Source organism: Acipenser ruthenus, chromosome 16 (genome assembly GCF_902713425.1).
Source record: "Acipenser ruthenus chromosome 16, fAciRut3.2 maternal haplotype, whole genome shotgun sequence".
NCBI classification, from domain to species: Eukaryota; Metazoa; Chordata; class Actinopteri; order Acipenseriformes; family Acipenseridae; genus Acipenser; species Acipenser ruthenus.
In genome coordinates this window covers 250,001-262,237 of record NC_081204.1, presented here as the reverse complement: position 1 = coordinate 262,237, position 12,237 = coordinate 250,001, and the positions used below count along the sequence as shown (strand labels likewise).

Below are 12,237 nucleotides of genomic sequence, written 5' to 3'. Positions count from 1 at the left end.
CCTCCCTCCAGCCTCAAATGCCACCCACTCCTCTGCTATTGGCAGTAAGCTTCAAGTGGAGAGTCCTTCTCCAGAGATCATTCATTTTAAAACCTTCTTGTTGCATTCAGGGGACACTGGCCTCACAGCTGAGCAGTTGGAGTCATTCCAGGTTTTATTGTCGGCTTAGAATTAGACAGGCAACCCATACAGAGCCACAAGCTAAGCTGAGGGGTGTGTGTGTGTGTGTCTGTGTGTGTGTGTCACTGCCGGGCTACACAGCTAACCCTGCTCCCTGTGATACTCACCAGGCCCCACAGCGCCCCCTCTGTGGTCGCTATGATAGTTGCAGCGCGTGGTGTGTTGTACATGAGCGCTAGCTCTCCGAAGCTGCCCCGGTTATTGTACTGCCCCACGCAGACACTCTGCTCACCCTTCTGCACCAAGATATCGTACACGCCCCTGCAGAGAGAGCACACACACACACACACAATTAGAGACACAGAGTTCATACAAGCAAAGCACTCTTCAACAAGCAGAGCACCTCCCCTCCCCCCGTCTCGTACTCGTCTCAGCTCTGCAAACAGTAGTCACTGCATGGATCTGCCAAAACAAACCCCAGGGAAATACAGGAAGTACTTGAGGATAAACTTTCCACACATGAAACAGACACAAGAAACACACACAAAGAAACAGACACATACACACGAACAATAAACACACACACCTGCCCTTCCCTCTGTCTGCCTGCATGCGTCTCTTCCCTCTCTCTGCAGTGTGTGTCTCTTCCCTCTCTTTGCAGTGTGTGTCTCTTCCCTCTCTGCAGTGTGTGTGTGTGTGTGTCTCTCTCTCTCTCTCTGCAGTGAATTCATTCTTTCCTTTTATGGCTGTAGGGGAATTTGCATGTGAGCTCTGTTTCACCCCCTCCTCCTCCTCTCTCTCGTTCACATTGTCCTGTGAGCTGTTTCATCCCCTCCTCCTCCTCCTCCTCTCTCTTGTTCACACACTGTTCTGTGCGCTGTTTCACCCCCTCCCCCTCCTCCTCCTCCTCCTCCTCCTCCTCTCTCTCTCGTTCACACAGTCCTGTGAGCTCTGTTTCACCCCCTCCTCCTCCTCCTCCTCCTCTCTCTCGTTCACACACTGTCCTGTGAGCTCTGTTTCACCCCCTCCTCCTCCTCCTCTCTCTCGTTCACACAGTCCTGTGAGCTCTGTTTCACCTCCTCCTCCTCCTCTCTCTCGTTCACACACTGTCCTGTGAGCTTTGTTTCACCCCTTCCTCCTCGTCTCTCTCGTTCACACACTGTCTTGTGAGCTCTGTTTCACCCCCATCAGGAGGTCACTGTGAGCAGAAACTGATGCTTCAGTTCTGGAAGCAGAGAGAGAGGCAGACTCCCAGAAATACACACTGACACAGAGACACAAATACATACACTGACACACGACCCCCACCTCTCAATCACGTAGAAGTTGTCTCCGTCGTCGCCCTGGTCGATGACGTGCTCCTGCGGCTGCACCCTGTGCTCAAACATGGCATCAAGAACCTGGGACATCTGCTCCTGTGAGCGGGAGAGAGAAGGGAGGAGAGAGGGGGTGAGAGAGAGAGGGTCAGAGGGCGGGAGGGATGCAGAGGGCGGGGGCGGGAGAGGGCGGCAGAGGGCGGGAGAGGGCGGAAGAGGGATGCAGAGGGATGCAGAGGGCGGCAGAGGGATGCAGAGGGAGGGAGAGGGATGCAGAGGGAGGGAGAGGGCGGCAGAGGGAGGGAGAGGGATGCAGAGGGAGGGAGAGGGATGCAGAGGGCGGCAGAGGGATGCAGAGGGCGGCAGAGGGATGCAGAGGGCGGCAGAGGGATGCAGAGGGCGGCAGAGGGATGCAGAGGGCGGCAGAGGGATGCAGAGGGAGGGAGAGGGCGGCAGAGGGAGGGAGAGGGATGCAGAGGGAGGGAGAGGGCGGCAGAGGGATGCAGAGGGATGCAGAGGGATGCAGAGGGCGGGAGAGGGATGCAGAGGGAGGGAGAGGGATGCAGAGGGCGGCAGAGGGATGCAGAGGGATGCAGAGGGAGGGAGAGGGATGCAGAGGGCGGCAGAGGGCGGGAGAGGGATGCAGAGGGATGCAGAGGGATGCAGAGGGAGGGAGAGGGATGCAGAGGGATGCAGAGGGAGGGAGAGGGATGCAGAGGGAGGGAGAGGGATGCAGAGGGATGCAGAGGGATGCAGAGGGCGGGAGAGGGATGCAGAGGGATGCAGAGGGCGGGAGAGGGATGCAGAGGGATGCAGAGGGCGGGAGAGGGATGCAGAGGGATGCAGAGGGAGGGAGAGGGATGCAGAGGGATGCAGAGGGAGGGACCCCAGCGAGTTACACTGCAGTTCCAGTTGCAGCCTGTGCCTGTCAGCCCCTCCCCCACATTCCAGGCCACAGTGTTCGGCGTCGTCTCCATGGAAACAGCAGTGTGATTGAGAGGGCCTGCCTTCACACCTCCCTCAGAGCAGGCTGGGAAACTCATCACCTTTGCTGGGCTATGAAACTGCTAATGTGCAAATCCTCTAGCTGACAGCAGTGTATCTAAACTCGCAGCCCTCCCCTCCCCTCCCTCTCCAAGCTCAGCAGGCACCAAACTTGGTCTTAACAAGATCTCATGAATTAAATTAAACGGAACGGGTGCCAGCGAACTCCACAACACACTTTACACTCTCAAGAACTAAAGGGCTCCTCATCAGGGATTCCACACAAATCAGAACATAGAAACACCCAATAAATACACAAACGATATATACTCCATTCTGGTGGGGGTTCAGTGCGGTCGGGGGGGTTCAGTGCTGTTGGGGGGGGGGGGGGTTCAGTGCTGTCTGGGGGGGTTCAGTGCTGTCTGGGGGGGTTCAGTGCGGTCGGGGGGGGTTCAGTGCTGCTCTCACCGGGTCCAGGCTTTTGAAGAGGAGGATGTCCAGGCAGGCCTCCTGCAGCCGGCAGCGCTGCTCGTCTGTTTTGGGGTGCACGACTCGGGGTTCAGTATCCTCCTCCTCCTCATCGGGGTTAAAGGCCTCCGCACACACTGGGGGGGGGGAGGAAGAGATACAGCGTGACACACATACTGAGAGGGGGGAAGAGAGACAGCGTAACACACACTGCCTCCCTCAAAAGTGTCTCGAAGCACCAGGCGAAGCTGTGCTGTTCTGATGTGATGCGATGTGCGACTGGCCAGGAAAAATCTCTGTGAACAGATTGTGCTGAATCATACACACACGGACACTGACGCACGCACACACACACACAGAGAACGCCCCTCTCTCTCTCTCCCTCTCCCACACACAGGGTGACAATGCTGTTGCCGTGGAGACCAGAAAGCGCACACTGCCATTGACAAACCCAGAGCCTCTCCTCTCTTCCTTCCTGCTATTGATCCCTCTTCCAACCACCCACCATCACCTCTCATCCTCTCCCATCACATTCCTCTCCCTCTCCTCCTCTCTAAACACACTGCCTCCCCCTCTCCCCCTGCAGGCTGTCTCACACCGCAGTTCTATCAGGGGGTCCCGGGCTGGGGGTCACTAGAGATCAAAGCCCCCCTTTGATCTGGAGGCAGTTTGATTAGTTCTCTGCGTCTCGCGAGGGTCAGGGCGCTGCGGGAGTGATAAACAGCTCATCCTGAACACACTGCGCCCAGCCCTCCCTTTCATGAAGAAATCAATAAACAAGATGCATGCAGGTCTGAACAGTACAGTGCAGGGATGGGAAGAAGACTCCCATTGCACAGCAGCATGATCACTTCCTGGTTTAATAAGACACTAAGACACGTCTGAGCTTCTCACCTAGACACACTGGGGCTAACCAAGCTGGTAGTAAACTGCTGTGCAATAGGAGTCTGATCTCCATCCCTGTGGTCTAGGACGCAGTTCATGCAAAGTTTACTAACACTACGCTGACAGACCCTGTCACTCACGCAGCGCTCACATCGAGGGTAGTGTCTTAAGGAACCTCAGGATGCTCTTTGTAAAATAAATAAGAAGATATCATGAGGGGAGTTCTGAATCCCAGGACTGGGTGCAGCAGGGCTAGTGCGACTTTCAAGCCCTGGTTTGTAAAAGTGTCTCCATGAAAGGTAACTGTAGCACACAAAATAATCACACCCGTCTCACCACACCAGACATTTACATACATACAGTATGCAAAGCACATGGAAAACACACGCTCACTCGAGCACACCCACACACGCTCACTCTCACAGCTGCATTACAGCATATTTATTACACCTCTGATTAGTGATCTCACAAACATTTAGGACTTTTGTACTTTTTAAAAGTTTCTCAGAGAGAGAGGGGATGGGGGGTTGCAGAGCTGCACACAGTCTTACCTGAGACTCTCCTGCTGAACCTGTTGATGACTGGAGCTGTGGAGAGAGGAGAGGAGAGGAGGGTTAGCATGTAGAGCAGTCTCACACACACACACTTCACTAGCCAGGCAGACACCGACTCCAACATTAGACCTGCATTCCCAGTCTCTTGTGTATTCAATCCAGCAGACAGTGAAATATGATGGGGCTCAAAAAAACCTGCCGCTTAATTACTGAGCAGCCGTCACCACCGCTGTCCAACACACACACACACACACACAGGGACAGGGACATACACACACACATACACAGGGACAGGGGCACACACACACACACAGGGACAGGGACATACACACACACAGGGACAGGGACACACACACACACACACACACACACACTGTACTGCAGAGATCCAGCTCTCCACCCAGGAACAGACACACCCTGTACTGCAGAGATCAACTCTCCACCCAAGAACAGACACACCCTGTACTGTAGAGATCAGCTCTCCACCCAGGAACAGACACACCCTGTACTGTAGAGATCCAGCTCTCCACCCAGGAACAGACACACACTGTACTGCAGAGATCAGCTCTCCACCCAGGAACAGACACACCCTGTACTGCAGAGACCCAGCTCTCCACCCAGGAACAGACACACCCTGTACTGCAGAGATCCAGCTCTCCACCCAGGAACAGACACACCCTGTACTGCAGAGACCCAGCTCTCCACCCAGGAACAGACACACCCTGTACTGCAGAGACCCAGCTCTCCACCCAGGAACAGACACACCCTGTACTGCAGAGATCAGCTCTCCACCCAGGAACAGACACACCCTGTACTGCAGAGATCCAGCTCTCCACCCAGGAACAGACACACCCTGTACTGCAGAGATCCAGCTCTCCACCCAGGAACAGACACACCCTGTACTGCAGAGACCCAGCTCTCCACCCAGGAACAGACACACCCTGTACTGCAGAGACCCAGCTCTCCACCCAGGAACAGACACACCCTGTACTGCAGAGATCAGCTCTCCACCCAGGAACAGACACACCCTGTACTGCAGAGATCCAGCTCTCCACCCAGGAACAGACACACCCTGTACTGCAGAGACCCAGCTCTCCACCCAGGAACAGACACACCCTGTACTGCAGAGACCCAGCTCTCCACCCAGGAACAGACACACCCTGTACTGCAGAGATCCAGCTCTCCACCCAGGAACAGACACACCCTGTACTGCAGAGATCAACTCTCCACCCAGGAACAGACACACCCTGTACTGCAGAGATCAACTCTCCACCCAGGAACAGACACACCCTGTACTGCAGAGATCCAGCTCTCCACCCAGGAACAGACACACCCTGTACTGCAGAGACCCAGCTCTCCACCCAGGAACAGACACACCCTGTACTGCAGAGATCAGCTCTCCACCCAGGAACAGACACACCCTGTACTGCAGAGATCAGCTCTCCACCCAGGAACAGACACACCCTGTACTGCAGAGATCAACTCTCCACCCAGGAACAGACACACCCTGTACTGCAGAGATCAACTCTCCACCCAGGAACAGACACACCCTGTACTGCAGAGATCCAGCTCTCCACCCAGGAACAGACACACCCTGTACTGCAGAGACCCAGCTCTCCACCCAGGAACAGACACACCCTGTACTGCAGAGATCAGCTCTCCACCCAGGAACAGACACACCCTGTACTGCAGAGATCAGCTCTCCACCCAGGAACAGACACACCCTGTACTGTAGAGATCAGCTCTCCACCCAGGAACAGACACACCCTGTACTGTAGAGATCAGCTCTCCACCCAGGAACAGACACACCCTGTACTGTAGAGATCAGCTCTCCACCCAGGAACAGACACACCCTGTACTGTAGAGACCCAGCTCTCCACCCAGGAACAGACACACCCTGTACTGCAGAGATCAGCTCTCCACCCAGGAACAGACACGCCCTGTACTGTAGAGATCAGCTCTCCACCCAGGAACAGACACACCCTGTACTGCAGAGACCCAGCTCTCCACCCAGGAACAGACACACCCTGTACTGCAGAGATCAGCTCTCCACCCAGGAACAGACACACCCTGTACTGCAGAGACCCAGCTCTCCACCCAGGAACAGACACACCCTGTACTGCAGAGATCCAGCTCTCCACCCAGGAACAGACACACCCTGTACTGCAGAGACCCAGCTCTCCACCCAGGAACAGACACGCCCTGTACTGCAGAGATCAGCTCTCCACCCAGGAACAGACACACCCTGTACTGCAGAGACCCAGCTCTCCACCCAGGAACAGACACACCCTGTACTGCAGAGATCAGCTCTCCACCCAGGAACAGACACGCCCTGTACTGCAGAGACCCAGCTCTCCACCCAGGAACAGACACACCCTGTACTGCAGAGATCAGCTCTCCACCCAGGAACAGACACACCCTGTACTGTAGAGATCCAGCTCTCCACCCAGGAACAGACACACCCTGTACTGCAGAGATCCAGCTCTCCACCCAGGAACAGACACACCCTGTACTGCAGAGACCCAGCTCTCCACCCAGGAACAGACACACCCTGTACTGCAGAGATCCAGCTCTCCACCCAGGAACAGACACACCCTGTACTGCAGAGACCCAGCTCTCCACCCAGGAACAGACACACCCTGTACTGCAGAGATCAGCTCTCCACCCAGGAACAGACACACCCTGTACTGTAGAGATCCAGCTCTCCACCCAGGAACAGACACGCCCTGTACTGCAGAGATCAGCTCTCCACCCAGGAACAGACACACCCTGTACTGCAGAGATCAGCTCTCCACCCAGGAACAGACACACCCTGTACTGTAGAGATCAGCTCTCCACCCAGGAACAGACACACCCTGTACTGCAGAGATCCAGCTCTCCACCCAGGAACAGACACACCCTGTACTGCAGAGACCCAGCTCTCCACCCAGGAACAGACACACCCTGTACTGCAGAGATCCAGCTCTCCACCCAGGAACAGACACACCCTGTACTGCAGAGACCCAGCTCACCACCCAGGAACAGACACACCCTGTACTGCAGAGATCCAGCTCTCCACCCAGGAACAGACACACACACAATGTTACTCCCCCTCCACATCATATTTGATGACTTTTCCTAGGTTGGGGTCACGAACTTCCAAACAGAAAACAAGCACTTTGAGACGTTGCTGTTTTTCTAGCTGATCTTGTACACAAACAGAATGACTCGGGGAGGTATTTATCTCTGTAGCTGTGTCTGCATGAAGAAAATAAAATGCTTTCACTTGGTCTTTCATTATTATTATGATGTCTGGAAATGGCTGCAGCTGTCTGGAGAGATGTTTCTAAACAAGGCTTCTACAAAGCTCTACAAGGCAGAGGTTACCAGAGGCTCGTTTTCTCTGCAAGTAGCAGCATCTCTCTGATGAGCCGTTGCAAGTGGTTCTCAGAGCTGGACAGAGACAGTGAAGTGGACGAGGACGTGTCACAAACTGAAGACGATCCTGATTTCTATGAATCATCCTCTGAGGAGTCTGAAGATGCTCACATTGAATCTGCCATGTTTTCTCCTTCAACATCAAAGGGAAGAGGTGGGAAATCAAACTCTCCCCACCAGCCCACTGCTTCTCATGTGGATGAAACATTCATATCTAGAGATGGAAGTATAACATGGGCAGCATCTCCACGCATGAATCAAGGTAGGCTGTCTTCACAATGGGGTCTGGATATGCTGCTACCTGCATTCTGCAACACTGTGTGTTGTGTGTAGATATCCACATTGATAAAGAAATGCTATTGAAAATGAATGTGCCACAGTTATACATGCTTGCGATTCTGCTCTCTGCTCAAGCTTCATTCATTCCCTTCTCTAAATATTAAGGTTCTCTACAATGTTGGTTTCTGTGAAATAAAATTGGCATAATGTTAAGATGCAATTAAATATTTAACATAAGAGTAAAAGCTATGAAAAGAAAAAATACTGTATCAATTCTGGGCTGTGTACCAGCGCTCCAGAGAAGGGTTCGGGTCTGCAGTAACTTCACTAACAGCTGTACCAGCGCTCCAGAGAAGGGTTCGGGTCTGCAGTAACTTCACTAACAGCTGTACCAGCGCTCCAGAGAAGGGTTCGGGTCTGCAGTAACTTCACTAACAGCTGTACCAGCGCTCCAGAGAAGGGTTCGGGTCTGCAGTAACTTCACTAACAGCTGTACCAGCGCTCCAGAGAAGGGTTCGGGTCTGCAGGAACTTCACTAACAGCTGTACCAGCGCTCCAGAGAAGGGTTCGGGTCTGCAGGAACTTCACTAACAGCTGTACCAGCGCTCCAGAGAAGGGTTCGGGTCTGTGTGCGGTGTGCGAGATGGGTGGGGGTGGTGGGTGCTATGTTGCCACGGAAATGAAACCCTAACGCCTGCCCGCCCCCCTCTCAGGACGCAGTAGAAGAGGCTGTCGCCATGCCAACCCGCTGCCCTGGAAGAGACGCACTAACCTTTTCACAGCAGCTCATTAGCAATGCGATTGATTTCAGAGTTAATGATTGTGATTAAGTCAAAGCAGACGAGATGCTCAAAGTGAACTCTCAGGTACGTTTACTGCTGGGACACTGATGTCTGTGCTTTGCAGACTTTCACTTACGACTTAGTACCACCCCAGCATACACTACGAGAGAGTCTGTCTGTGTGTGTGAGAGCAGTGAGCCGGTAAGGGGAGGGTGTGTGTGTGTGTGTGTGTGTGTGTGTGTGTGTGTGTGTGAGAGCAGTGAGCCGGTAAGGGGAGGGTGTGTGTGTGTGTGTGTGTGTGTGTGTGTGTGAGAGCAGTGAGCCGGTAAGGGGAGGGTGTGTGTATGTGTGTGAGAGCAGTGAGCCCGTAGGGGGAGGGTGTGTGTGTGTGTGTGAGAGCAGTGAGCCGGTAGGGGGAGGGTGTGTGTGTGTGTGTGTGTGTGTGTGTGTGAGAGCAGTGAGCCGGTAGGGGGAGGGTGTGTGTGTGTGTGTGTGAGAGCAGTGAGCCGGTAGGGGGAGGGTGTGTGTGTGTGTGTGAGAGCAGTGAGCCGGTAGGGGAGGGTGTGTGAGAGCAGTGAGCCGGTAGGGGAGGGTGTGTGAGAGCAGTGAGCCCGTAGGGGGAGGGTGTGTGTGTGTGTGTGTGTGTGAGAGCAGTGAGCCGGTAGGGGGAGGGTGTGTGAGAGCAGTGAGCCGGTAGGGGGAGGGTGTGTGAGAGCAGTGAGCCGGTAGGGGGAGGGTGTGTGTGTGTGTGTGTGTGAGAGAGCAGTGAGCCGGTAGGGGGAGGGTGTGTGTGTGTGTGTGAGAGCAGTGAGCCGGTAGGGGGAGGGTGTGTGAGAGCAGTGAGCCCGTAGGGGGAGGGTGTGTGAGAGCAGTGAGCCGGTAAGGGGAGGGTGTGTGTGTGTGTGAGAGAGCAGTGAGCCGGTAGGGGGAGGGTGTGTGTGTGTGTGTGAGAGCAGTGAGCCGGTAGGGGGAGGGTGTGTGAGAGCAGTGAGCCCGTAGGGGGAGGGTGTGTGAGAGCAGTGAGCCGGTAAGGGGAGGGTGTGTGTGTGTGTGAGAGCAGTGAGCCGGTAGGGGGAGGGTGTGTGTGTGTGTGTGTGAGAGCAGTGAGCCCGTAGGGGGAGGGTGTGTGTGTGTGTGTGTGTGTGAGAGCAGTGAGCCGGTAGGGGGAGGGTGTGTGAGAGCAGTGAGCCGGTAAGGGGAGGGTGTGTGTGTGTGTGAGAGCAGTGAGCCGGTAGGGGGAGGGTGTGTGTGTGTGTGTGAGAGCAGTGAGCCGGTAGGGGGAGGGTGTGTGAGAGCAGTGAGCCGGTAGGGGGAGGGTGTGTGAGAGCAGTGAGCCCGTAGGGGGAGGGTGTGTGTGTGTGTGTGTGTGTGAGAGCAGTGAGCCGGTAGGGGAGGGTGTGTGAGAGCAGTGAGCCGGTAGGGGAGGGTGTGTGAGAGCAGTGAGCCGGTAGGGGGAGGGTGTGTGTGTGTGTGTGTGAGAGCAGTGAGCCGGTAGGGGGAGGGTGTGTGAGAGCAGTGAGCCGGTAGGGGGAGGGTGTGTGAGAGCAGTGAGCCGGTAGGGGGAGGGTGTGTGAGAGCAGTGAGCCGGTAGGGGAGGGTGTGTGAGAGCAGTGAGCCGGTAGGGGAGGGTGTGTGAGAGCAGTGAGCCGGTAGGGGGAGGGTGTGTGTGTGTGTGTGTGAGAGCAGTGAGCCGGTAGGGGGAGGGTGCGTGAGAGCAGTGAGCCGGTAGGGGAGGGTGTGTGAGAGCAGTGAGCCGGTAGGGGGAGGGTGTGTGTGTGATTCAAACCCACCAAACTGCTTCTCCAGCTTCAAGTGCCAGAGGGAGCACCGGTAGGGACGCAGCGGGATCAGCCAGCCAGAGTGGTTCAACAGGAACGTGTGCATGTTGAGATTCATCAACGCAGCACAGGAGCAGGGCCAAAACACACCAGCCAGCCCGCAGCACAGTGTGTCTGTGTACAAGTGACTGCCAGTGTGTGTGTGAGCATGCGTGCATATGCCAGCACTTCTGTGCACAACTGTGAGTGTGAGACAGAGAGAGGGTGTCTGTCTCCAGCTCTGATTACAGGAAGCCTTATTAAAAACTCTGGCTCCGGGGGGAGATGAGAAATCAATTAGGAACACATTGAAAACTCATCGAGGACAAATAATTCTGTTCAGAAAAGAGGCTGCGTCGTTTGAAAACCTGCCTCAGGAGATAGAGAGAGATCCTGAGGGGACTTGGAACAAACCAAAGAGTGTGCACACCAGCAGCAGAGACAGAGACAGAGACAGAGAACGAGACAGAGAGCGAGACAGAGAGAGAGACAGAGAGAACTGGAAAAAGAAATCACCTCCAGCGAGGCTTCAACGCGAGTCAGCAGTGAGGCGTACAATATAAAATGGTAAGTTGTATACAAACATGCCGTGTACATTTCACAGTGATTGAGCATCAGCAACATGACTAGGTAACCCATTCCATCCCCTCACCACTCTCTGTGTGAAGAAGAGTCTCCTTCAACAACATGACTAGGTAACCCATTCCATCCCCTCACCACTCTCTGTGTGAAGAAGAGTCTCCTTCAACAACATGACTAGGTAACCCATTCCATCCCCTCAGCACTCTCTGTGTGAAGAGTCTCCTTCAACAACATGACTAGGTAACCCATTCCATCCCCTCACCACTCTCTGTGTGAAGAAGAGTCTCCTTCAACAACATGACTAGGTAACCCATTCCATCCCCTCACCACTCTCTGTGTGAAGAAGAGTCTCCTTCAACAACATAACTAGGTAACCCATTCCATCCCCTCACCACTCTGTGTGAAGAAGAGTCTCCTTCAACAACATGACTAGGTAACCCATTCCATCCCCCCAGCTCCGAGGAGCAGTACGTACTGTACACAGCGCCCAGCTGCCCCAGCTCCGAGGAGCAGTACGTACTGTACACAGCGCCCAGCTGCCCCAGCTCCGAGGAGCAGTACGTACTGTACACAGCGCCCAGCTGCCCCAGCTCCGAGGAGCAGTACGTACTGTACACAGCGCCCAGCTGCCCCAGCTCCGAGGAGCACAACGTACTGTACACAGCGCCCAGCTGCCCCAGCTCCAAGGAGCAGTATGTACTGTACACAGCGCCCAGCTGCCCCAGCTCCGAGGAGCAGTACGTACTGTACACAGCGCCCAGCTGCCCCAGCTCCGAGGAGCAGTACGTACTGTACACAGCGCCCAGGGCTGCGGGCACAGCGAGGCTCATTGTTCTCAGAAAGCAGAGCAGAGAGCTGAGATAAAGAGAGGACCTTTCATACCCACACATCAGTGTGGAAACCCTCCCCCTGCTTTCAGAGAGAGAGAGACACACACACACTGATGGATATCTAGCACAGCTGTGTATGAGTGAGTGAGAGCGATCCGGGGGGGGGGGGGGGGGGGGGTCTGTATTCACACAGCGGAGGGGAG

At 55.0% G+C, this 12,237-nt stretch overlaps 1 protein-coding gene across 1 annotated transcript in view; it reads right to left on the bottom strand.

The window, feature by feature from the left end:
* Positions 1–227: 227 nt before the first annotated feature.
* LOC131697673 (cAMP-dependent protein kinase type II-alpha regulatory subunit-like) overlaps positions 228–12,237 on the bottom strand; it is a 23,395-nt gene continuing 11,385 nt past the window's right edge. Inside the window, exons 2-5 of the mRNA XM_058988220.1 lie at positions 4,325–4,360; positions 2,889–3,025; positions 1,429–1,535; positions 228–441 (exon numbers count right to left, since the gene is read on the bottom strand). Coding sequence (XP_058844203.1) covers positions 243–441; positions 1,429–1,535; positions 2,889–3,025; positions 4,325–4,360 — 479 coding nt within the window. The 3' untranslated portion in view covers positions 228–242. The remainder of the gene's footprint in view (positions 442–1,428; positions 1,536–2,888; positions 3,026–4,324; positions 4,361–12,237) is intronic.